The sequence below is a fragment of the Crocodylus porosus genome, unplaced genomic scaffold (genome assembly GCF_001723895.1).
Source record: "Crocodylus porosus isolate Cpor-Errol unplaced genomic scaffold, CroPor_comp1, whole genome shotgun sequence".
NCBI lineage: Eukaryota > Metazoa > Chordata > Crocodylia > Crocodylidae > Crocodylus > Crocodylus porosus.
In genome coordinates, this window is record NW_017728897.1 from 1,581,309 (window position 1) to 1,608,771 (window position 27,463).

The 27,463-nt window shown below is 44.5% G+C and overlaps 1 protein-coding gene across 2 annotated transcripts; it reads right to left on the minus strand.

The window, feature by feature from the left end:
- Positions 1-451: 451 nt before the first annotated feature.
- SLC25A37 (solute carrier family 25 member 37) lies at positions 452-25,598 on the minus strand. 2 transcript variants are annotated; one of them, XM_019556575.1, is made up of 4 exons: positions 25,389-25,598; positions 9,235-9,463; positions 8,157-8,213; positions 452-5,814 (listed from the first exon to the last, which is right to left on the minus strand). In XM_019556575.1, exons 1-4 carry the CDS (start codon positions 25,581-25,583, stop codon positions 5,294-5,296), a joined length of 1,002 nt encoding a protein of 333 aa, XP_019412120.1. In that variant the 5' UTR covers positions 25,584-25,598; the 3' UTR covers positions 452-5,293. The 2 variants fall into 2 exon arrangements, with proteins under 2 accessions (XP_019412120.1, XP_019412121.1); XM_019556576.1 differs by lacking the exons at positions 9,235-9,463; positions 25,389-25,598 and adding an exon at positions 9,145-9,212.
- Positions 25,599-27,463: the final 1,865 nt, after the last annotated feature.

The following is a 27,463-nucleotide window of genomic DNA, read 5'->3' on the forward strand; positions in this document are numbered from 1 at the left end:
ATCTTGTATTACTCAATTCCATAAATACTAAGAAAAACCCAACAGACACACAGTTAAGAATATTGGGCATTACTCTGAAAGGAGGAAAAACCCAAACATTTCAGCTAAGGAGGAATTTTAAGTTTCTATCAGTTTTGTAATGGAAAAAACATTATTGAATAAGCCAACAATTCTGTATTTGTTGATTTCAGAGGCTAAACAATCCCTGCCAAACTCACTCCTCCTGGAAAAGGAGTCGTTCATCTCTTCAGTATTATTCTTGAATGAGTGTAAATTACTTTACAAATAATTGTAAATGCAAGGAAGTATTGTATTTACTAGCTACAAGTATTTCTACACATAGGTAAAATTTTAGCTTTTTCCCTCCCTTCTGGCAAAACCCTTCCAACCCTCCTTCTTAAGCCCTCAACACTTCTCCAAAATAAAGTTAACAAACAAACACACACAAGTCTTACAAGGACAAAGATCAAACATTTTATTCCTTGAGCTCCAGTGTTATGACTGTAGCAGCATTTCAGAAACCAATTTTTCTGCAATGTTAAATATATGTTCTCTTTAAAAAAAGTACTATTTAAAATTCCAAGAAAGGCAGAAATGCAGTTTTAAAAACTGCAGATACCAACTTAAAACAAAAACAATATTTAACACTCATCTCACTTAAAAAAAAAAAATATGTGCGTTTGTTGCAGACAAAGCAGCAATACATGTGTTTCACATACAAAGTTTAAAATTCAACAGGAAGTTGTTGGCAGAACAAACGAGCACTTTCTCAGTTTTCTCCTAAATGAGATGCTACTCTACATAACTTTGGTGAAGATGCTTTAACCTGGAGATCCAGCAGTTCAAGCTGGAGTAAACAAGAGCTACATTACAATTCCTGCAATAAAAGGAAAACTAGGCAAGGCTTTAGGATGTTCCCTTTCCACCCTTAAACTATTGGTCTGCTTTTGATTATAAAATACAGAAGATTACACAGGGTTAGTCCTAGATTTTCAAGTGCTGACAACAACTTCAGTTCTGTGCAAGAGCTCACCTTGTCTCTATTACAGCGGTCCGATATTCAAGGGTAATACACTTGACATGCAAACTCTCAGTAGTCTTGAAAAATTATACTGATGCCTAAAGACTAACAGAACCATCTGAAAGCATGGTCCAAGTCCCAGTACCAAACTAGGTAAATCTGGCCATCTGGGGCCTTGCTGCATCCTGAGACCATTGGGGAGCGTTACCAAAAATGAACCCCACTCACTCGCACCCAGGCCTGCAGATTTGCAGTCAACAGCTGAGGCCCAGAGTGCATGAAGTAACACTCAGGCTCTTGTCTACTCCATAAATTTGCAGGTCTGAGCACATTACGAGGAGGTGTGGTTTATTCCTCGGTGACTTGTTCAGACCCTCGCTGAAGGCAGTACAGACTGATCCCTGATGTCTTATCTTTCAGCACTTAGTCAATAGAAGCTTTGCCACTAACCCTAAAGATTGCAGGATCAACCTAAACTGGCCAGGCCAAAGTCATCAGCAGGATTAAAGCTAAGAAGTTGAAAGGGACAAAAACCCATGTAACTATTCAAAATAATGCAGGTTAGTTCAGTATTTAAGCGGTGGAGTTCCAGACGCTGAAGAGTTCACACTGAAGACAGGTATGTTACCTGGTCTTACTCTACAGCTATAATTTTCCTGCTTACTTAGAACCCAATATAGCCTAGCAGTCTCATTTTAAAGTAATGCTTTGAAAAAGTGAGGCTAAAAACAAGATATACGTGCAGCTCCAGGTTACCGGTCTCAAGTGACTTTCCAGAATAAAGTACAACCTATTAGAAATTTCTTCCCCTGCCCTCCACACCTCGTCCCCGTTCCCAATAGGTACCAGTTCTTCTTCACTTTCCCAGTCCACAAGCAATTTCCTGTTGCCTTCTGATTTGCAACATCCATATGAAACTTTAGGATAGGTGGCCAGAAGAAAATCCAGTTTCTCCCGACACTGGCATAGCCTCTCTTCAGGGGTAACAGCTATACCACAAAGCTGAACAGAGATGAATACATCCTCATGTAAAAGGACTTGAACAGATAAACCATTTATATATCTCTGGGGAAAAAAAATCCCAACCACTTATTCTGACATGATCCTTGCTACAAGTAATCATTTCATGCAATTGGAAGATCTACAGAGAAATACCTTTGGATTACTGGAATTGGGGAGGGGGGGGGAGGCTAACTGCTTTTATACCATCTTTGAAACAGAACCGTAATAAAAAAGTTTCAAAGTTTACAAATCCCAGATTCTTATCAAGTGCTATGAACTGAAGGCGGTGCCTCTTAAAGGCAACTCATCCATTAAATAACTCTTCCAATGAAAAAAGTTAATGGTAACTAATTTTTCATTGACACAACTTAGCGTGAGGACTTTAAGAACCCGAGATTTGATTTCCAGAAAGCTGGCTATTTCTACATGTTGGCAGGCTTACCTCAATAGAAATAAGCTATTTATATGATAGTTTCCCCCTTCATTCATGATGCAACCCCTAGTTTCTTCTTGCATCATTTAAGAATTTGGAATGAAACTTCCAAAGTTACCAAACCTGCTGCCCCCCCCCCCCCAAAACGCCCCTTTCTACCAAATTTTAAGAGGACACTGGGTTTTCCAAATCCTTTCAAAACTTCAGCATAAAACTCTTTACAAGCTCACATGCTGAGCACCTAGTCTCAGGAGACAACTATGAAACATTTCAAGTGCTATATAATGGCAGTAACCTGGAGGTGGCACGTTATTCAGTCCATGATGCGAAATAATAATTCAAGCTCGTCAAAGACCTGCGTTGATCATTTTAAAAATCCTTTTCAGTTGGGAAGGAACGATTTTTACAAGGTGCATATAAATTTCCTTTTCAAGGGAATATATGGGCATTTAATTTCTCCAAGTACTGGTCTACCAACTAATTAGCTGTGCCTTAGTGTCCTGTGAGATTACATGAAAGCCAGTGCCTAGTGGAGTACTTGCCTGCCAGTTTCTCTCAAACACCTTAATTGAAATGCACCAAATATGTGGCAATTGTTCATAAAAAAAAAGTTAGTTGTATTTTATATAAAAATATCACACCAAAAATATTAAAAAGCATGTTACACATGGCAAAACTTTACCTTTTCCATATGAGCAAGAAAACCAGAACTAACTGGTATAAAAGATACATGACAAACTTAAATATGAGGTTAGACGGACACCCAGCTCCAATTTCATGTGTTAATTAGAGCAGTTCCAAGTGCTGTGCCTTCTCCCAGACTGTCTGTCAACTTGTGGCTTTAAATCATACTTCCCTCTTTCCCTTTAAAAGGACTCTCATGTTGCCATTCAAAAGATCCACACAAACCACAGGAGAAAGGAGGAAATTACTAGAATTGCCAACTGCAAAAAAAAGGAAAAAAAGCAAACTAAAAAAATTGAAGCATTATCACTCATTCATTTTGAGTGTTAATTTTTGTTAGCAAGTAGAAAAAAAAAAGTTGAGATAGATGAGATTTCTCAATTGGCGTCCCACTGAAGAGCGTAACTATTAAGTTGCATGTATTTGCCTACCAAAGGTGGGCGGGGGGAAGAAATCCTTCAAATAGTTTATAATGACGCTAACCACCTCATCTAGCCAGATGGCTAGCCAGCAATTAACTATCTGTAGTTCAGCAAACCTGCTCTTCAGGTACTCAAAAGTTTCCCTCCTCTGCAGTCTATTGCACTGAATTTAGAGAACTTTTGACCAAGTGTTGCTTTTAAAATTCAGCCACTCTATTCGCATCGTTGGTCAGTTTGAAGGAGGAAAAACAAACACTCTAAAATAAAATGGTTTTTCCTAGCCTCAAGCACAGGAGCTACACTTTGTAAACAACTGAGTAGACATGACGATGAGGTATGGAGACTAAGCGGAGATGAGTCATCCACAAATCCAGCTTGCAAAAAAGCCTACAGAAAGGACCGAAGGATAAAGTGTCCTTTTTTTTGAATGGGCAGAGCTTTCTACGAAGCGCAGACCAAAGCAGAGGATTTCATAGCAGCAAGCAAAAAACCAAAAGGAAACAAAAAAACAAAAATCCCAAGCGCACTTGAAGCTACTAGGCTTTGAGATTTTTCTTAGGGCACTTCAATTGGACTTCAGCAAGCCACTGCTGTTTGCTTCAATTTTAAAAGATTGCGATTTGCAGTTCTCCTAGTTAAGGCTTTCATTTTTTCCAAGGCCTTTCATCTTTGTGCTGTCAATATGCTCCTTTTACCACTCAACCCAAGCTGCTTTATGAAACTGTAAACAGATGTTCTGCTCTGGCATACATGTGCGTGGGAGCAACTTTATCAACGTGAAAGAAAGTTGGAACTAGCCGTGTGGACAGCTATTCATGTAAGCAGGCTCAGGGCCTTCTCAGGAAATAAGTCCATGAATAAATAACGAAGTGATAAAACCTTAGAATGCCAGAGAAGTGTACTTTTAAGCAAAATTGTTAAGCATTTTCGAAAAATACTCATCCTTACGGTAGAAATCTTAAGCTGTCAACAACTAGCTAAAAAACACGGAATAGATGAAGATTCTTCCCAAGAAGAGCCGGTAATTTTGGCCACCCGACTTGAGGGGTCTCAAGCAGGCACCAAAAAACTGGAGGCATCACAGAACCCAAATTAAAACCCTGGCTGCTGTTTTGGGCTCAATGCTGCCAATAATAAAGCCATTCTGGCTTAAAAAAAAAAAATGAATGAAGCAGCTTTGTCATTTTTCCTTACGTGTTACAATGAAAGAATTCAGCCCTTTTTTAAACAGCTCAGCCACAAGCTGTGGTCTTATTAATAAAACCCAAAAGTTCTTATGTAGAAAAATAAAGGATAAGAATTTTCCATCTATTCTATATTAAAGTTTTATATAAAAATTTGATATGTGACAGGATATTTACTTTCTTAGCAACAAAAACGTCAATGCTATTTCTTCCCTGCCCCCTGAACAGTCTAAGCTCGATGGTGATGTGGTAACCTTACATCTTAGACTTTGTTCAGAGGGAAAGAAACCCCAGTTGCTAGCGATTTTACTTTTTCAAAAATAAAGTTATAAATATATATTTATATTACAAAAAGTCTCTGGACAATTTGATTCTAGGGACACAGGAGCCAAATTTCTCCGGTGACCACTTCATCCCTCCCTTTGAGAGAGAAAAGTGAAATTCAGTTGTGAATCCACCAGGATTTGGCATGTTCAAAAGAGGAGAGAATCATGGAGCTTCTATATAAAACGACTTGTGAAGCCTGGGTTCACTCCCGCCAAGTCCTTCAGTAGGGGCTTCTCTTTTCCAGCTTGTGCTTGGTAATGATGTACTTGAAGAATTCATACACTGACCACGCGATGGCGGTAGAAGGCATCTGGTAAATGACACGAGCCTGCACTCCTCTGAAATACGCTGGGATACCACCAAGCTGATACACAGTCCTGAAGGCATTCACCATTCCCGAGAGGTGTCCACTGATGTTTAGTGAACTCAGTGCCATGTTTTCCTGAGTGTTTAGCAATGTCTTGCAGACATCGAGGGGGGTGGTGGCAGCAGCAGCCACTGCCCCAGCAATGGCACCAGAGAGAATGTGTGAGCGAGGGTTATACTCTCGACGGGGGTTGATTTTCTCTTGCGTGATTTCGTACATGATGAAATGAATGGCTTGGAAGGGCACATTCATGGTGAGCTGTGTGGTATAACTCCGGTAGAAGGCACCAAACCCTTCCGTCCTGTGCACTGTCCTGATGCAGTCCAAAACAGATTTGTAAGGAGAGTTGTACATCTGCATCCGCTGCTTCACCACTGGTTCAGCAAGAGGCCATTGGAGGGTGTGAACACCAAATGGGTAACACCAGATGGGAGGCAGAGGTACCCAATGGGACAAGAGACAAACCAATTGGATACAGTTAGAGTAATTCAGGACATCCCAACCCACCCAACCATGCTGTATTTCTTGCCTAATCTAAAACCTTCAATCACTGGCAGCATTAATGCAATTCAAAACAGTTTTACAGAAAGGTAACATTGTTCTCATTTTAGGAAGGAGAGAGGGAGGACAAGGTTTACACAGCTGACCCTGCCATCTGAAGTCCAGAGAAATGCTTCCGTTCATTTCAGTGCAAACATCGTTGAGTCACAAGTCACCCGAGCCCAGGTCTATTCCAAGCAAGTGTCAGCACTGAGTCTAGAACCTATAAACATATGGCTCCTAATCCCAGGTTCTAGACCATCACTAAGCAGTGCCTGCTCTTCACATCATTATTTTCAATCCCACTGTTTAAGTGGTGGATTTCCCCCCCCCACACACATACTTCAAGTCTTGAAATTCTCCAAATTCTCAGAGAATTTCTCTCCTAAAAGATTTCATAAGTAAATTCTCCCCCACTCCCACTGCTGTATCTTTTAAGTCCATTTAAGAATCACTTTGTACTCCTCTCTCATCACTATCCAAACAGAAACAGATGGAGGGATGAGAAAAAATAAAAATACTGGTTTAGTTGACCTAGATTATTTCCCAGAATACTTGGGAAAGCATCAGCATTTGTGGAAGGCTCAGGATGCTTTTTTTCCCCTGCTGCAATTCCAACTTAAGGATTCTACCAGTTTTGTGCAGAATATACAGATTTCCTTCTCTTTATGGGGGTTCTGTATGCGTGAACTTGCTCTTATGTGATGACCCTTTTTATACCAAAGATTTGTTGTATGCAAGGTAAATTCACTCTCATGCGATTGGTGTGGTGGAAGCCCGCAGTCATCTGCTTTGTACAGTGCATTGGGGGAGTGATGCGCACCAAATAGTCTCCTATGTGGATGTGTACTCCTCGCTTGTTGTCTGCGATGTGTTTCTGTAGTTGGCATTATGGCTTCTAGGTGTCCCACTAGCTTATCTCCTACCCCTCTCCCTGGCTCATCAACAAAGCGCAAGAGAACTTCACTAACACCCTTCGCCACCCTCTTTTTGTGTCAGCTAAACATTCACCACCAGCACCCTGTGCTTATCTGTACTGTCTGCTGTTGGCAAGTACCAAAACTGTCTTGTAAAGGTGGTAGAAATGTGTCTGGGGGAGTCAGTAAAGTCGAGGTCTTGGAACTTCTCTCTGTTGCATTGTAAAGTGAGTTCCCTTTATGCAAATGCAAGTTACGTGCAGTTTTCCAGGAATGCATGTACAGCATAAAATAAGGGAAACCTGTGTCACAACATGCAATCAGAGGTCAACTGAACAGTCAGCCAGTAAAAGTGATAGACTTTTCAGGTGTAGTTAGTTTTAAGACACCTTGGCTTATTTTATGAGTGGCAGAATAAAATACCTAGAAATCTACTTTAAAATGGATAGTCTCTCAAAAGTAATAGCAGGCAATTCCAAAATGTTTTCTGAGAGTAAAGAATAGCAACAAGGAGACCCCTATAGTCACTCCAGTGAATTATGTTAGTCGAAGCAAAAGACTTCAAAGTATAACAACCTGGCAACAGGTTTACCTAAACTCTTTTCAAGTGTAGGGTCTTTTGGATGACCAGAGGAACAATATAAACGTTTAAATAGGGTTTTCCTGTCTATTAACAAGATATTAGGTTTTAGAGCAATACTGTTTAAATATCATTAATGAACTAATAAAGCCTTTAACAGCTACCCAGGTATAATGCCCTAAAAAATTTTCCCACAATCATACTGCACGTTATGATTACAGACAGATGTAGACAGCCACTCTATCAAGAGTCACTCATAGGTTGAATTTCTTCCCTTATATTTGCTAGAGAATGTGTTTTAGTACACATTTGTTTTTATGTCTTGAATTTGATTCCCACTTAAATTTTATAAGTGAGGACAGCAGTAGATTCAGGGAGAGGGTTTCCTACTTTTAATCAAATAAGTGCTGCAAAGGCAGCGAGAATGTCTTGTTCTTTAATACAGCTGGCTTAAAGGAGCTGTCATTAATAAACATCAGAACAATATGTGCTAGGAATCCATGTGGTCAAGCAGGTCACCTGAAATCGAATAAAGTCATCTCAACTTTTCCATGTAAACTTACTGTGGTAGACAATAAGGAGTCTAGTTTATATGTTTCAACTAGTGTGCTCTATCTGAACATGTTTTCTACCCTTATTCCCTTCCCCAACTTCAGCTGCACTTCCACAAGGACATTACCTTCAGCTGGATTCATTACTGCATCATGGAGTAGTGTGGCCATGCTCCCAGCTATGCCTGCAAAACAAGAAAAAAAAAAAGAAGCGTCCTTCACAGTTCCGTCCTTGACAGGGGACAGAGCCTACCTTAGAACAAAGCTAAGCCACAATTTTAAAACAAGTAACACAAAGTTTGGCAACAACCTATGCTCTCTCTAGATTAAAAAAAGAAGAAAAAGAGAGACTGGAAAAGTTTGATAAAATCCTCTGAATCCATCCATAAAATATGCTTGGAGCAATCTTCTGCAACTGAGTATGGCTATTATTGGATCTTAGTTTGGTCAGCCTGGGTACTGCATCCCTCCTCATCTCCCAAAACATTTTTAAGCTTCACCCATACTAAAGGTTACATCAGTTTAACTAAATAAGCATAAAATATCAGATCCAAATTGATACAATTGGTTGAATGCACCTATAGATCAGGGTTGGCTCAAGCTTAGCTTCAATTTTTCAAAGTACATAAGGTATTTATCTATCATAGTTAGTATCTTTTGTTATTCCTTAAGCACTAAAGTGAGCATCTCTTCAGTGACAGCCCTCTTCCTTAAGACAGATTTCCACACTCCCCCTCCCTGCATCTCTCCATTGCCTGAATGGTATCTCTAATTATTTCTCCTTGCCTGCAACATTTAACTTTTATCGGCAAAACTATCCCAATCAAAAGGTGTCCATCTAAACCAGTCCTCAAGACAATGAAGGCCTTAGTGTGAGCATGATTATATCATGTATAAGTCATAGGGGAACCAGCAATTAATACTCTGATGTACACACTTTTATACCAGTATAAAAAACTGCCCAAAGAGGGTTCTGCCTGTATACTCAAATGAACACTGTCAAAAGCCACCTGGTGCAAACAAGACCTTGTGCCCAATACAAGCATTTCTACTTCAGGTACTTGTCAGGGACAGCCACCAGGTTAAAGGCACTCCAGGAGGCCTGTGTTGGTTTACCCTAGCGTTCCTTTTCAGGAGCAGAGAGAAGGATGAAGAGTGTGAAGCAGGTAAGGGATGGGCTGTTAGTTGCAAACTTTTGTGTGATACCGTTGGCCAGGTGGCTGTTTCCCCCTTGCTGAATAATGTCACTTAAAGTCCTTTTCATTTTTTCATAGCAGGCAAAATACATGGCGTGGGCAGGGCCAGCTCCCAGCATGGTGACATTAATTCCACGTAAAGGCCTCCAGAAGCCCTCGGTGAGCACCATCCTCTTCAGGGCTCCATACACACTCTTGTACTGGGCTTTGGGATCCGGCTGCAGGCTCTGCATTCTGGTCTGCAAGAGAAAACAAGAGGCATGAGCGTGTCAGTCACCTGGAAAGCAACAGGCACATTGCTCAAGCTTAAGACTGGGAAGGACCCTATAATCTAGCATGTGCTCCCCTGGTTACAGAGCTAAAGGATTCTATTCCCCAACAGCTGTGCTGGCAGAGGATACAAACAGCCATCACCCTCCAGTTTGCAGAACAATATTAGCATAGGGCAAGAGGCAGAGCTTCTTCATCTCCACCTTTTTTCCCCAGTGTCTTAGGCCATCCAACCAAGCAGCACAGATTCAGACTGAACGCACTTGAGCTGTAGTACATGTCAATGCTGCAGGCACTCTGGGAGCATGCCACCAGGGGATGCTGCAGCCCAAGCTGCTACCTGCTCTCTTTCATCAAAGCTGCAGAAATCCCTTACGCTGGCACAATATAAGCGTCAGCATTTGGGCAAAGGAATGCAGACTGCAGACTGCTTGGCCTGCCAGGGCTTGCTGCACTATAAAACGTTATATCTCCATACTTTCACAGTGACATCAAAGCTATTATAACATACTCCCAGCACAGCTGTGGAGCCATGAAAGTAATGTTTTCAGGAGCAGTCAACTGCATGCCAAACTGGCTATGTTTCTTCACCACGGACAGTAGCTTGAACAAGAAACGCAGAATCAGGGCTTTCATTTCATTCTGTTGCAATATACTTCTCATTTTCAACTCTATGTCCAAGACAATTATAAATCACAGACTGGTGCAAAGCGACTCCTCCAGAAGCGGAGTGGAGTTAGCAATAACCATCTGAGTTTACAGAACAAGAAACAAATCTAGCAAATGTATGTTAGAACTACCCAATTGCCTACTTCTGGAAAAAGCAGAAAGGAAAAGCTGGAAGGGAAAAAAAGTCAGCAATCCATTTCTAAGCCAGGAACAGCTTCTGATTTGTGGGGTTGACTGAAGTCTATTTTATCTAGATGTTAAAAGACTAACATACATTATTCTTTAAGCTGCCTCGGAAGAGAGGATTATACTTTTGCAGTGACCATTTAACGAGAAGTTTCTCCAGAGGTTCATGGAAAGCTCATTTTCTAACATGACAAAGAAGTCCTCATCTCTTCATTCACACAAAAGTTTCTGCTGCTGCAGCTCTCCCCAACTGATGACATTTAATCTGACAATGGTAGCACGTTATACATTTTGAACACAATATATGACACAAGGCCGCTGAGAAGTGTGTTTAACACACGTGAAAAGTGTTGTAGCTATAGGAAATAAGAATGCTGTTAAGTCAGTCTCACAGAAATCATTAGGTATCACCTAAGCTTTTGTCAAAACAGAACACCCACTTGCAAACATACCCAAGTCATTAAGGCCTCACTCCTTCAAGCACATGAAAAACTATGCATCAGAGGAGTGGGGGGAACTGAGATTGGACTAAGTTAGTCTCTTTGGATAAGGCAGCTCTATAAAATGGATTCTGAAGACACATAGGAAAAAAAAAAAAAGTCAATGGACTCGCTCCATTTTGCCCAAGTCAGTCCTCATGGACACAGGAGACAAGAGCTTTCTAACCTCTCCATGCTCCCCTAGTAACACTAATTATCTTGATAGCTGGTTTGCAAAGTAAGCATCTCTGAAGTATGTTAATGCTTTCTGCCTTAGATATGCAGTCTGACCACCTGTTTTGCAGACTAGGAATACAGCTTCACTTCTACAATGGCTGTATAAATTATATCCTGGCGTGGGTAAGTTTGTGCTCATTTTAGAAACTTTCCTAAAAGCAAATATGGGAATACAGTGTAATGAAACCTGTATGCCTGTTTGTAAAAAAGTCAGGGCCTCAGGGAATACCTACTGTGAGAAACACTGTAACTGGACTTCACTTGCCACAAGCTGTTATACAGAGGAGTCAGTTGAGACTCAAGTTTGACAGTAGTAAAACGCACCTTGCATTACACCATTAAGGTCCTGTTTGGTATAAAAACTTGAACCAGGTGCGTCTTAGGGGCTAAGCTAAAATAAGGAGTGGAAGCTTTATTTCTGGCCTGGAGTGGCTTGAAGTAACAGCAAAGCTGTGCTATCCATCTGATGTGCCTTTCCCTACAGCACCTTCCATTTCCAAAGTGTTCAGACCTATATGTTACAAGATCATGAAAGTAACTTGATGTACAGTTGTAAAGCATTCCCAAATCCAAGTATCCTGCTCCAACCACAGCAAAACACACCTCCTGAGCATAGTCTGAGACCACAGGTTATTAGATCTTAGCTGAAGATGACGACATTTTTGGTTCAATTACAGGTTGGGCCTCATGAAGTATTACAGCCCTTCAGAAAGAGACATCACCTTTATGCTGGTGCACTGAACTCCTGACCAAGACTGCAAGCTGTAAATCCAGGACTTCTTACTAAGTTAGTACAGCAAACTCCACTTAGACATAACTATTTATTAAAGAGATAAAAAGCTAATCCAAGCAAATTGTTTTATTACAGCAAATCCTCTGAAAACATAGCACAGGAATTACACCCATTAAAGGAGAGAAGCAGATTTGCCAGCTGGCAAATTGCAGTGATTGGGTTTACCAAGAGAAGCCAGTGGTCTGTGCAAAGCATGCTAATTAACATGCCATAAACAGACAGCAACACCCCTAGAAGAGGAGCAAACAGAAACAGGAGTGGAGGAATTAACAAACCACAATGAAGCTTCTAGTTTTACTCCTCCCAACATCACTTCTGTTCACCACAGATAGCAGGTACTTTTGGCCTCTATTGATGCAGCCTGCAATTGTCAAATAATTACCTCTACGCATGTTGACAGTGAGGCCACATGGCCAAAGCCACACATAGGGTACAGATAGCAGTGACAATTTTCGCCTGATCTACCAACAAGAGCAGTTCATAACTGTGATGAAACAAGTGCATGGCTGCAAACAGCTTTAAAAATGTCCAATTGGGTCAAAAATTTGACCACTCATTGCATAAGGCATCAGATAAAGACATTACCAAATGTAGTGTCTTTTGTAACTTGTCTGCAGAGCTGCCAGCCTCTCCTGTTTTCAGAATGGGAAGGGGAAACGGGAGCAGAGGGAGTTCAGTCTGGGGGGTTTTCAGCTCCCTTAGAGAGCAAGGCAGGTGTATTGCAGCTCCCCACAACCTACAGTACCAGGCAGCTTGGCCACACGCCCCTCTGGACAGTGTTTCCCAGCCAGTCTAGCCCCACGTGCACAGGCATCAGTCCCAGTGCCACTGACCTGGTCACAGAGCTCTCCGCCACCTGCAAAGGGCTGCCCTGCCCTCTTCTCCTGCTGGAGGGGCAGGTGCCTGCCCCCACCCTACCTCCCCTGCCACATGGACAGCTTCCCCCACAGCTGGCAAGCACCCTCCCCCTCATACATCCATCCCCTCCGCACACCCCTGCCACCTCTCCAGACCTCTGGACAGCCCCCCAGCCCCGACTCGCAAACCTTCCTCCTCCCGACAGCTAGATGCACGCGAGTCTGCCAGGGCTGTTCCCACTCCCCTGCCTGGCTGCATGTCAGACATGTGCATGTGCGCATGCAGATGCACGTGCACCTGCTGCCTCCAATCACCCTCCCCCAGCTCCCACCAGAGCAGAGCAAATCCCAGACGCTGGTTCAGGTTTAAAAAAACCAAACAGACCATCTGGACGGAGACTGGAGGGTCCAAAAACAGGACATGTCTGGGAAAACCCAGACGTATCGTAACCCTACTTCTGTCTGCACCTTTAGTGCCTGTGACAGAAGCAGGAACTAAGCTCACATCTCTCTATTAAAGGGCTATCCATTACTTCTGCATATTTTGTATGCTCTAGTTTAGAGTGAGGACTAACAACCAAACACTTTCAGAGATTAGGCAGGAAATCCTTGCTGAAGTCAGAGCACATGCTTTTACTATGTAAGTAAACACTGTGCCATGTATGGTCAAACTTAAACTCAACACTTAAGCCGGGGAAAAGCAGCAGCTGAGGAGTGGCTTGTGACAAAGCATACTGCAACTTCCCTGCTCGCTGTTCTAGAACCGGGAAGTCAGCTAATCTGCTGCCTATTACAACGTAGCAACGCTGTTTACAGTCTCCCTCCTCAAGATTAACTGGATGTGGTGTCAACTCCATCGAGTGGAAAGTCTACATTCCTGAATCAACTCCAGAACAAAGATGCCAGGGAAAGCAGAAAGTGTACAAACAGAAACAGCAGCAGGAACAACAATAACAATAATAAAAATATAGGTGGCAATGTATTAATTGACCCCAGAGGATTCAGTGAAAGCGTAATAACCTAAGCACAGTGAAAGGCACACAATCTTCCCCATCTTTACTTAAATTTTAGTATTAGTCCAAGTCCCTTTAACAAGCTGCAGTGTACTTACTCTAGTTGCAAGCCAATCACTGCCCTCAAATCTGAGAGTACAATGCTTCCTCCCCACTCCCCGCCTGCAGGCTGCATTACTGTATTCAGGAAAAACCACAGACACCAAGATTAAGAGGTAGTGCAGGGAAGAAGGAAAAAACAAACCTATAAAGGTGGCAAAACAGCCAGCAGGTCTCTTCTAGCCCACGTGCCACCACAAATCTGATGCAACAAGTCACCTGAGGAGACTAGATTCCAGGGGACCTGGCATTTCATTTCAGCTTTTCAACATATGTGCTGAGCAAAGTCACAAATGGCACAACTGTATAAAAGTTAAGAGTTTAATCCTTCCCACGGAGGGAAGACAACCCAAACTGTCCCAGCGGGGCTAGCACACAACTGCCACTAGGTAAGCACTTCTAGGACCACAGCCATGCACTAGAGTTAAAGTGTGCAGTCTTTCCAAAGACAGAAAAACAGACAAATTAAAAAGAGAGAGATTTAAGAAGCAAGACAGAGGGGCAACACTGGTAAAATGGACTATTTTACAAGTTAACTTTAAATTTAAGGCGGGGCGGGCAAAATACGGTCTGTGGGCCGAATGCGGCCTGCCAGACCATTCTATCCAGCCTGTAGGGCCCCTAAAAAATTTAGAAAAATTAATGTTTATCTGCTCCTGGCTGCCTGTCAAAGATGACAGGAGCCAGTGGCAGTAGGACCCAGGGGAAAGCAGCAGAAGCCACCAACAAAGCTGGCTTGGCCCCGTCCCACCTCTGACCCCCTACCACTGGAAGCCTCTGCCTGCCCTGGCTTTCACTGCTTCAACACAACGTGGCCCCAGGCTGCATCGCTGGTACCCCAGGGCCAGGAGTGCATGTGTGGTGTATGTGCATGCAATGAGACAGAAAGAGCGAGAAAGTTGAGTCTCATAAGCACACCTCACCATACATGCAGACTCCCACCCCTGCTACCCTCCCTTCACACACTGCTCCCCATAAACCCTGTACCCACCCACATCCCACATATCCACCCCCCCACCCCACACCACCTTTCCCCACACCTCATACACCTCCCCACAGCCCCCCACAAACCTATACTCACCCCCCATGACCCACCCACAATATACAAGAGTAAGACTTAATTTTAAGCTTTTGTGCAATCACCACTGTGTACACTGCACAAATGCATGTCAATCAGGACAAAAATATTTTTTTTTAAATCAAATTAATGAATGTTGTAGATGTTGGATTTTTAGAATATAAATTTGGTATTTTTCTGTTTCTGAGGTGGCAAAACACCTTGCTGACAGTAGTATTTCTGGGGGAAGGGGATGGACTTCTGGTGGTAAAGGATGAGGGTTAGGGGGTAGGACTTCTGGTCCCAAGATGGTAGGTGACCCAAGGGCAGGGCACCCAGGGGGCGTGATTACCCACGCGGCCCTTGACAGCTTGCCAAAACTCAATAAGCGGCCCTCCACCCAAAATAACTGTCTGCTTTTGATCCAAGGTATCAAGACACAAAGGGTTTTATTCAAGAGTTAAACGCTTTGCCCCCCAACAGCTCTCCTAGCTAAGTGCATTGTTTCATTCAAGACAGGTCTACACTTGGACTTTTGCCAGGGCTGTAAGTTGAACTACTTTATACCAGCAAACCATTTTAAAACCCAAGAGTAAATATGGAAGCAATAGTAGACTTTTGCCAACGTAATTCCTTCATTCAGGAAACTTGACACCAGTGTAGCTCTGGCCGTCTAAGCTGCTGCTAAAGCACAGGATGACTTGGTACAACACCACGAGACCCTTTCAGTGGTAGACTGGACTTCACATACATGGTCTCAGGTCTATCTGCACAAAGTTGAATGAATAATTACTGCAGGATCAATTTTTCTGCAACAGTTCCTCAGGCTGACACTGCTCTGAAATAAGCATTTTGATTCCTATACACCAAGCATGCTATTCCAAAGCAACATGACTCATTTCAGAAAGTTACAACAAAGGACTGGAGAACATGTTCTTCCAGGTGTTTTCCCTGCATTGCTGAGACTTCACAGAAGTGAGTGCGCAGAGGGGAAGCCTAGACACGTGCAGAGTCAGGACCCTGGATTGCGCTTCTTTCCATTACTGCCATCAGTTGAGCTGTAAAGACAACAGGAAAGGAAAAAAAGACAGATCACAGTAGATAAAAGCTGCCTAATTTAGGCTGTGGACAAAAGAAACTCCACTGAGCTATATTCAACCTGCTGCTGGTTAAGACGCAAACTAACTCTTCTTCACAAGGTTAAATTGCTTTGAAAAACCAACACATGTCCATGCAAATTAATCGTTGTTAAACCCATTAAGAACAAAACTTAAAACCACTAACATACCACTAACCTAGAAGATATTAAGCCTTGGCTGAAAAATCAAGGCAGCCTGATGAGTTCAACTCAGAAGCCAAAGAAATTAAGTTTAAAAATGCAGCGCAGCTTCCTGAAGCAACCAGTCATAGCCACCAACGAAGACATGTGGAAAGCAAGTGGATCAAAGAATGGAAGTACTTGAGGACTGCACAATTTAGTTACCAAGTTTTATAAACATTTGGCTTCCAGGTGTTCTTTTGCACAAACTAGGCCACATTTTGGCCCAATCCAAAAGTGCTTAGTTTAGACATGGATATAGAAATATTTTCTTAACAAAAAATAAAACACCTTATCAGTAATGCTTACGTGTGCCAATAGGCTGCCCAGTCCACAGAGATATCAAACAGTACAGAAAGGCATTAAAGCCCTGAGCCTGATCCTGGGAAATCTACTCATGTCCCAGGGGCAAAATACCCCTACTTCAGACTGTATGGTCCCTTTTATAAGGCAATGCAGTTACCTGCATGAGCAACAGTGTGGACCCAGGTGGCCTGGTCCAGTGCTAGCAAAAACTGCTCAACAGAACATGTGTACAACAAGTTATATCTTGGATAGGACTAGGACTTGTGTGGGACTGGGACTTGGAAGAAGACGACTATTCCTAGCAGTGCCACTGATCTGCAGGATAACCTCTAGCAACTTACAGCAATCTTTGCAATTGAGAGGAATGGAGATAATATTGACTTCCTTTGTAAATCACTCTGAAGCCTTGCACAGCAATTTAAACTTGAGCAAAACGTTGCCACTAGCAAATTCATAGCTGTACTGGGGCAAAACAGTAGTTTTTTCATATTTATAGTTTCATAGTAGGTAGGGTCAGAAGGGACCTGAGCAGATCATCAAGTCTGACCCCCTGCCATGGGCAGGAAAGAATGCTGGGGTCAAATAACTCCGGCTAGGTGATTATCTACCCTCCTTTTGAAGACCCCCAGGGCATGGGCGAGCACCACTTCCCTTGTAAGTTGGTTCCAGATTCTAGCCGCCCTGATCGCGCCTCCTGATGTCTAGCCTGAAGCTACTCTCAGTCAGCTTATGGCTGTTATTCCTCGTTACCCCTGGTAGTGCTCTGGGGAACAGGGACTCCCCTATTGCCTGCTGGTCCCCCTTGGCCAGCTTCTAGATGGCCACCAGACCTCCTCTCAGCTTTCTCTTGTGGAGGCTGAACAGGTTCAGTCCCATAGCCTCTACTCGTAGGACCTGCCTTGCTGCCCCCTGATCATGCGAGTGGCCCTCCGCTGGACCCTCTTGATGCTGGCCGCATCCCTCCTGAAGTGCAGTACCCAGAACTGGACGCAGTACTCGAACGATTTAAGTGTCACATCACTTGGGACTTCTACGTGCAAGTACAGCCTTGTCCAGCCTGCTTTTAATGCAAGGACTGAATGCTTTCCCATCCCTATGAAAGTCTCCTTCGTTGCTCTTTTGTGCTGAGCAATGTATTAAAACATCAGAAGAAAACACCCAGGGCCTCTGTGCTGGGCAGTTTACAAGTATTGAGGTCAAAATCCTACCTGCTCCCTGGATCAGGGATAACAAATGGCAGGGAAAAAGACATTTTACAGCTGGAGAGACTGACTGACTTCCCAAGGTCATACAGGCTATTTGTGGCAAAGCCATGAACCTAGCCACAATTTTGAGAGTCTAAGTTGAACGCCCTGTTTGCAAGACAATCCCACATTTCTCCAAAGTTCGTGCTGAATCATGCTGACCGTGGACTCTTGACTGAGCAACTGAGCTTAAGCATACAAGGTGGTGCAGGTTCTGACACTCCCTGTATTTAAAAAACCTAAGCCAGGGTTGACAATAGCTTGGATCCAGGTATGAAATGGCAAAAGGAGGGAATTAGTCTCTAAGATCCTTGTCTTTCAGCCTCTCAGACTTTGCTTCACTCCAGACCATCACAGCTGAGCCAGTAACAGATTCATCACAATCTAGCCTGCACCCTAGGAGTACCTCAGTCCAGCAGTGCTGAGCATGCACACTGTGGCTTTAAGTCCCAAGAGAGGCACACATCAGAATACAGCCTCCCATAAAGCAATAAAAGACCCGCAAGACAAGCTGAACCCCGCAAGAACCTAAAGCCCTTTATAATCCTGATGCTCATCTTCTACAGTCAAACCCCAGCTAGAGTCCTTTAGAAATAAACATAACCAGTACTACAAACACCAAATTAGAGCAGGTTTAACTCATTATTGCTTTATTAAGACCGTTCAGAGCTCTGGAAATAAACTTACAGTACATTTACCTGCAGTGACTATTGCCCAGCATCGCTGGCAGACACCTGAGTATACTTTTAAAAAGTGACATTTAGAAGCCTGCAATGAGGACGAGAGTTTTTTTAACAACTGAATTTATAGCCCAGGACCTCAAAGAGGAGCTCCAGAGGGTGCTCCATTATCCAAGTAGTACTTCACTGGTATTTGTGTACATGGACTTCCAACAACAATCAGTCCCCTTGTACCACAGTGACCAGAACCAGTTTGTATCTTGGATACAACAAATCCAGATACCAGCATGGATAATTCAGTTCTTTCAGCTACCCTACCTAAAGTTAAACCAGTTCTTTCAAAGCTTTCACATGCCTACTGTTTGCAAAGCAATCAAGTAACTTTTATGCCAACTAACTTAAAATAATCCTTATTGCATAAGCAGCAAAGCATCTAGAACAATTGAAGATTACCCAGTAAAGCTGGTTTCAATTTACCTGAAGGAGGCAATGCTTAAACCGAGCCATGGAAATCCTTGCACAAAACAGGATGTGCACTAATTTTTTTGAATGCTCATGTATACAATCTAAGTGGATTATCCAACACTTTTCATTTGCTGCCTCACTCAGATAAAACCCAATAGATGTGCCTATATAACAATGGCTTGGTTGGTACGTTTAGTTCCTGACTCAAAGTCCATAGGAGCCTGACTGCTTTCTGGGGACAGATCACCAGTGGTACCCAGGACCTCTCCATTTGCAAGGGCAGCAAGTAAGGGACATTCCAGATTTTTAGGGGTTTTTTAAATCCGGACATTCACTAATACTGTCACAGCTCCAAGCTGACTAATGTAACCCAAGCATCTGAAGAAAGCAGCTTTCATCCTGCTGTACAGACTGGGGAACAGACACAGATGAAACAAGCTGCCCAGGAGCACTCAGCATCTGGCAGAACCAGGAAATTAACTCTGATCTACAGAATCTCAGTCCAGAGGCTTTATCCTAAGGCAGTCCTTCCTCTTGGCATGGATGGCGACAGACAATCCTGCTTTAACCAGAACAGGGCTGACTGACCTTCCAGGTTGAGTTTTCTATGATCTAAGAGCATATCAGAAAGAAGCATAAGGAGTTTGTAGGATCAGACAAAACATGATGCAGAAGCGACAAGTTACATGCTTCAGCGCCGTTTTCCAGATGCCTGAGACTTGATTTAATCTGTTTACAAGAGGCAATTATAGGAAGTCCAAGCAACATCAATTTAAGCTACAACTGGTACCATATCCAGGTAGAGGCATGTGGTATCAGCAGCTGCTACAGCCAAGCTCTGAAGATACAAATGTTCCTTTTTAGAACCAGGAAAATACAACAAAGCATCTTTCAGAGACCAGCTTGATTTTTCTCTAACCAGTAAATCAGATCAAGAATTTATGGTGATGCCAGCCAACCTCCATCCCAGCACAAAACAAGCAATCACACTGTATTCATTTGTATTTTGATGACCTACATTACAAGAAACCCACACTCATATCTAAGCAACTAAAAGCAGCTGCAAATAAATTTGTTTGCTTTGTACAGGGTAGATCACTAGTAAGAAGAGACTTATACATCTGCATGGACGGGGTGCAACCTCAGAGAATACCACCACACTTTCTCCCACATCTGTGTAAGTACTGTGTTTCTCTCCTTCAGGTTTAAAGGCAGATTTCTAGAAGTCCTTTCTCTCTTTTCCTCCACTCCCATCCCCAAAGGTAAAACACAGGCTTCACCAGCATACTGGATGGATTTTTAAAACCCCCTAACAAGTATAGGTACAACCCCTAGCAGGAATATAAATTATAACCTAGGTACAACTTCTGCAGAGATTAGTCATGTATTTTTTTTTTTTTTTAAATCAGGACTACTTGTCACAGATTAACACAAAGGAAAAACCTGCAAACATACAACTAACAAATAGTTGTTTCTCTAATTAGAAGATGCCAAATAATACAGTTTCCAAAGTTTCATTCACATACCAAGTACCAAGAAATCGATTCCATCTCCTGTCACAATTAGGCACAGCAGTGACACAGCTGTATCAAGAGATCCTTGTATATCACTATGATGGGCAGTACCATTATCAAAAAAAAAGGTTTCCAAGCTGCTCTTTCAGTGTATATTGTCACACATCCAAGAGCTACACAATATCCTCAATAAGAATCATTTCACTGCTTGCTTTAAACATAGCTAACCCTTCATTAAGGAAAAAAACAAGTCAAAACAAAAGAAAAAAACCCAAAAAGCCAAAGTATAACTGCAACATGGAAAGAGAAACTGCTCTACACATTGCAACATTTTCATTTTCTGTTCAGCAGAAAAAGGGATGCTGGAAATCAAGCATGTTTCCTTTTAGAGGAAGCCAGCCACTTGCATCACTTCAGGGACGCAATTTTATGTAACGAGTCAGGCTATTCCAATCGCTCAGCCCCACAACTGACTGACTAACACCATCGCCACATCACAGCTTCCTTTTCAGTTACAAGACATGCTAGAAGAGATGGGCCAACTTGTCTCAGGAGACAAAAGAAAAAGTGTCCCATTTCTCTTAAAAGACCCACTGAACTTCTGGTAAATTCCTGCCTACTGGCTAAATTCTGGATTACCCAATCTTCTGCCTGTGCGTATGCCTCTATACGTCTCCTATATTTACCCAGCTTTCCTAGAGAAGAACATGTGAAGACTTCCCATGGCAGCAGTAAGCAGTTTAGTACACGATGTGGGATTGGGTAACTTGCATTGCAAAATTCAAGTATCATTGACAGCATTTGATTATTTTTGCTAGACTAAAACAGCTAGTCTGATAGTTCAGTATTTTCAGTCTTCATTCCTAATGTATCCGATTGGGAAAAGCAGGCTCTGTGCATGGCATAAGGATTTCATGATTGGGGGCAGAACAAGAAACTTTAGGCCAGGACCGTATTTGCAGTTCTGCCACTGACATGGTGGGCCCCTGTGACAAGTTTCCACAGCTATAGAATGGAAAGACTTACCCACTTCTAAGCAGTGACAGGTCTTCTGTGAGTGTGAAGAATCGCAATCAAGCTGTCTCCCCACCCACAGGAGAAAAATGTTAGTTAACTGCCATGGATAGCAAACACTGCCAGAGTGTAAAGCAATTTAGGACTTCCACTCCACTGTGCAGTAGATCCCACTGTATTTACATGCTGCTGCAGAAGGAACCCTAGTTATAAGAAAAAACTCAGACATATTACTTTCATTTTCTCTCTATTCCTAGCCATTTCCCAGTCAAGGAAATTCCCTGCTGAATAACACTGGAAAGTCCTGCATGTTGATGAATGACTCCAGCCATGACTTAGCAAAATATAAATGTGCTCATTATAACTGTTCGTCTGTTAACACAAAACCCAAAGTGGCATGGGGTTAATATTAACTATTTACAGCCAGTACTACTATAGTATGACAAGGTAGGCAAAAATCTTGGCTGGGATGATCTAGTCAGGTATGGTCCTGCCTTTGAGCAGGTGGTTGGACTAGATGACCTCCCGAGGTCCCTGCCAGCCCTCATTTTCTACGATTCTGTACTATAAAACAGAGCCTGGATCCAAAGGTCATTCTGTCCCACAGTGACTGTGGATTTTAAGACAGCACACAATGATTTAAACCCAAGAGCCAAGAGGAACACACGTATGAGATGCTCCTACCAGAAACCAACAAAAGCAGGCACAAACATTCCCTCTGCGTATCTTAGTCTGCCGACGCGTCTAGCTCATCAACAGTCTGATGGTGGAATTTCCTTGTCTTCTCTACTCTGCTCATTTATCTGTTGTTGTTTCATACGCTCCTGCATGCACCGACAAGGGGATAAATTAAAGCATCTGGTCTCAATTGTTTACATGCCAGGACCCCATAATATTTCCTCCATTTGACAGTACAAGAAGGGTTAGTTTACTGCGATTCCCCACCTAAGAACCTTACAGAAGGAAAGACCCAAGATTACAATGTTTTACAATGTTGAAGAAAAGCAGGCAGGGGTCACCTCCCAAATAAGAGAGAAATCTTGGCAGCATAATATGAAGCATTCCACATCCTAAAATTGACAAGTTCTACTATTTTAAGGGTACCTCTCAAATACTGTGTTTTGAATATCGGGGGGGGAACGGGACACAACACACATAGGTAACAGAGACTACCAGTTTGATTTGCATGATACAGTCTGTGTTAGGACAGACAAGTGCTACTTTTGCAGTTCTCACACATTTACAAATTCAACTAATGTCTCAAGCTGTGCATGAGGGGGTATGCCCACTCATCACAGGAGTAACTGAGATACTGCAAAGCAGAGACACTAAACAAAAGCACAGAAGCAGCCTCCAGCAGATTCAGAAATAGGACACCAGAGACCAAACTTCCCATCCTGTTCCCTAACAACAAAGCTGTTTTCTCTCTTTCAGGCTACTATGGGGAAAGTCAGTCCAGGTACCTTGACGAGAACAAGGTGAGGTCCTAAACTAAGTTTTTACTTTCACACTGGATTTTGCTCATGTCATACATAAAGCAGCATTAGATTCGGCTGACTGAGCCTGCAACCCACTAATTTCATTTGGCTTTCCAGGGCACAGCATGGGTCTATCTGGTTTCACCACAAGAGGCTAATAAAGTTAGTGTCTTCCCACCCCAAATTCCTCTCTTTAATGAGGGAGATGAGGCCTCACTGCTACTCCTTTTACAAGTAAGCAAGCATTCAGTGAGCTGGGATTGACAGAGAAATATTAAGCTAGAATTCTGTTTGATGTTGTTACACAGATTTTGTATGGCCCCACTCCCAAGCCTGCCTACTCCCTCAATTGTGTCAGAAAGTCAAAAGACCACTTAAAAAGGATGCACCACTCTGTCATGGTGTCTGCTATCTTCATACATTAGAATGTAAGCTAAAATTTACAGTAAATCTAAGAAAGGGTTGCATAGCTCAAAAACAGTCACAAACAAGTTTTGCCAGGCCGAACCACGACTCTGAGATCCATGCATACTTAGACAAACACTTGAGAGCTTCCATTCATTACACACGAGTAGTCACATTATCACTGATGCCCACCTTACACACGATAGCATTAAGTGCCCCAGACAGGGCTGTTAATATCATAGCACTACACTCAGCAATTTCCCGGAAGACGGGTCTGATAGAGCAGGGGGTGGCAATCCTCACTGTGTGCATGCCAGACCATAAGGACATTTTGCTTGGCATGCCACAGCTGGCTCAGGCCCAGAGCTGGGGCTGGATGTGGCAGGGAGCTGGGAAGCTGCAACTAGCGCCCCAGGGTTTGGAGCCCCAGCCTGGCAGGGGCTGCACACGTGCCTCGGGGCACACGGCAAAGGGGCCTGGGCAGCTCAACCCCAGCCCCTTCCCCTCCATGTACCCCAAAGCTACCACCACCACAGAGCCCAGGCTGCTCGCAGCAGGCAGTGGGCAAGATGTAAACAGCTGAATCAGGGTATGGAGCCCTGGCCTGGCTCTGTGGCTGGAGGCAGCTGCACACGTCTTGGGGCACACAGCTGGGAGCAGTGCAGCCACGGCCCATTCCCCACTGTGCCCTGAGGCACACGTGCAGTTACTGCTGGCAGTGAGCCTGGCTGGGGCTCCAGACCCTGGTACAGCCACTTGCAGGCTCACAGCTGCCTGCTGAGAGCAGCCTGGGCTCTGTGGTGGGTGGCAGGGGCCTGCCTAGAGCCTAGGCTGCTCAAAGCAGAAAGCCACAAGGCCACAAGCAGCTGCACCAAGGTCCAGAGCCGTGGCCTTGCTCATTGCTGGCAGCAGCTGCACACATGCCTCAGGGAGCACAGCAGAGAAGAGGCCAAGGCTGTGCTGCCACAACAAGCATCAGGCCCCTGCGACTCCCCCACTTTCTGACCCGGCACACCAACATCTTCTGAGTCCAGGTCGCAGGGGTTTTTGGTGCTCGCCCCAAAAATGTTGCCAACCCTTGTGATACCGCATTGCATGTACCTGAACTAAATGCATGGGGCTGGGATTTAAGGTAAAGGCTTTCTTCTCCTCAGCTGAGCAAACGCACTAGTGGTCCACTGAAAGCAGTCAATCACCTCCCGCTAAGATTACAGGCAAAGGTGACTGCAGACTGCCTTTGAAACTGCCACATGTGCGCCCCTAAATGGAAGCAAACGAACAAAAAATTCTGCTGCTGGGTCTTCCTGCTCCCGACCCTCACTTGATCCTTCCTGCCACAAGCCACTGAACCTGGAGACACAGAGGCTTTCAAAAATGCCTTAGCAAGGGGGATTAGGCTCCGCTGCTGCTCCTCGTGCCAGGTTTCCTCCATGCACTGAACAACGTGTTGGAACGCCCTCAGAAAGGGATCAAACAGGTTCCACGGACGGTTCGCTGTTAGTTGCACAATTCTGGAGATTATCCTGGCACTTCTTAAAGGCAAACTAGCTCTTCCCCCCTGCAAGAGAAGCAGCAGCAAGATGACACAAGGTGGACTTTTGCCCAGGCAGCCGGCAGCACTCACCTGCTCCTACAGCTTCCTCCTCCCTTTAAACTCCTGCGTCTTCCAGGCCCACTGCCACAGCCTGTACAACCAACCCCAGGGTGCCCTAGTTCTGGGAATCCCAAGCCACCCAAGGGCGACTGTAGCAATCCCCTCCTCGCTGTCTTCGCCCTTCTGCCTGGCGTCAAGGGACATGGGCCTCACCCGAACGGCGCCTCCCTAGCATTTTTGCTTTGGCCGACACACGCAGAGCAGGGGGTGCCGGAGGAAGGCGACAATGCCAGGCCTCGGCAGCAAGGCAGGCGGAGGGGCGGGAAGCCCTGGCACCCCGTGCCATGCTGCCTGCAGGCAGGAGCGCCCGAGGCCAGCCCAGGACCCGAGGGAGGAAGCAGCGGGGCTGCACGACGGGAGCAGCATGCCCGTCCCCGCGCGGGGCAGGGGCAGGAGCCCGTGCTCCCGCCGCCCCGGGCCCCTCACCTTCACCGAGTCCACGGGGTACATGACCGTGTGCTCCATGATCCCGGCCACCGCCCCGGCCACCATGTGGGTGGAGGGGGAGGCGCTGGTGGGCAGGCTCTCGTAGTCCTCCCCGCAGCCCTGGCCCTCCATGGCTAGCCCCGGCCCGGCCGCCGGGCCCCCGCCGCTGCCCGCCACGCTGCAGCGCAGCTCCATCCGCACGCGCAAGGGCCGGGGGCAGGGAGCCGCGGCGAGCGCGAGGGCGGGAGAAAGTTCACTATTTAGTGACACCCTGCCAGCCACGCCCCCGGCTCGCTCCTCCAATGGCAGCCGCCGATTGGCTCAGGCCGTCCCCGCCCCTTGTGACGTCACGCGCGGAGTGTTGCGCAGTCCCGGCCGGGTGACGTCAAGCTTCCCAAGCGGAGCCCCAGGAGCAGCGGGTGCCGTGAGGCCGGAGCGCTGCATGAGATGCCAAGGCAGGGCCACGGTTTCCCTAGGCAAGAGGCGCCCCTTGTCAGCGACACTGGGCCCAGCCCTTGTCAACAAAGAAATGAAACTGCCCCTAAAAGTGTCCCTACGCCAGGCTGACTGCGCGGTAGCGCACGAGGCGAAACCACATGAACGCGCTACTGCGCAGTAGCATTAGGCTGCTGTGCAGTAAGCATCACTAAAAAGCCACGTGCTGGTGCTACTGGCAGTAGCGCGTTGATTTTAGTGGTTGGTTAACCAAGTGCTAAACTTAATGCGGGTCAGTGAATAGGTACACATACCCTCCTTTCCATGGAGAACACCAGCCTTTTATCCACCCACTTCCCCAAAGGTCCTACCAGTTCTCAGTTTCCACATGACCCTCAAAATATTTATGGCTTTTGGGCCAAATGTTTGGGGCTTCTGCAGTGAGTCACAATATTGACTTTTTCCAAGGAAAAACAAAAATTATTTTGGCAAAACTTTCCTTAGGGAAAACATCAACACACCCACATTTCTGACCTTGTGTGAGGTTTTCAGTGCATCAGTGCACTGAATGGGCCTGATTGCCAGTTTTTCATGTGAGATTTGAAGCCACTTGGTAGGCAGATCTCAATTCCAAAGGTGCATGTAGGTCACTTAAGTAGAGCACAAGTAGAGACACCTTTAACAAACCGGAATGCACTGGCTTAGCAGAGGTTACTGACCAGCAGAAGGTCCGCTGCTGTTGAGTGAAGAGAATGAGGCTTTGGAAAGTCATTTGGGTAAAGTCCAGGACTGGGAGTTTGGAGATAGAGGTTTCTCTACCAAATCTGCCTTAGTCATGTGTGCCGCCACATCCACTCTGTGTGCTTCTGTTTCCTTAGCTGGAAAGGAAATAGGACCCATTTCATAAAGATGCTGCAAGGATTCATTCCTCAAAGGCAACACCACAAGCTTCCACTGGGGCTGTGCATCCCTGAACCCACTCCACATGTTGGGGCCCTGATCATGCCCTGTCTTGCATCTCACACCACACACCTGTGCAGGGGGAGGGGAGAGCAATACCTGTGTATTTGACAATACTTTGGACACACAAACATAAGACAGAAGTCACGAGAGGATCAGATGCTCAAAAAACCTAAAAATGCACTGGGAGAAACACACCAGCTTCTGATCTCTTCATCCTAACCCATGAAAATTCCCACGGCTCAAAAGAAGGCCTCTTGACAGAGAGCAAAAAGTGGAGATAATGCCAAAGAAATGCACTGGGGAATGACAGGTGTGTAGAAGTACAAAAGGGGAATCACATAAATAGTTTGCTAAAAAAAGGGGGGCTCTTGGGAGGAAAAAGGGACACTGTGCCAAGTTCTCTGCTGCTGTCTATGGGAGCAGTGCCTTCAAATTTGCCAGGTTGTACCAGAGAATCTGCCCCTCTGTTTGTAATTTGGGTTTTTACAAGCTTCCTCAATAGCTTGGTGGCACCATTTATATCATTAGATCATATGCAATCTGCCCCTCTTTAGTTATTCCTTGCCATCCAGGAACTGAAATACCTAACATCATCACAAATCACATTATTTAAATAACAGGCTCCTTAAGCAACACCCCAAGGGGTACAGCAAATATAAAGATCAATAAACAAACAC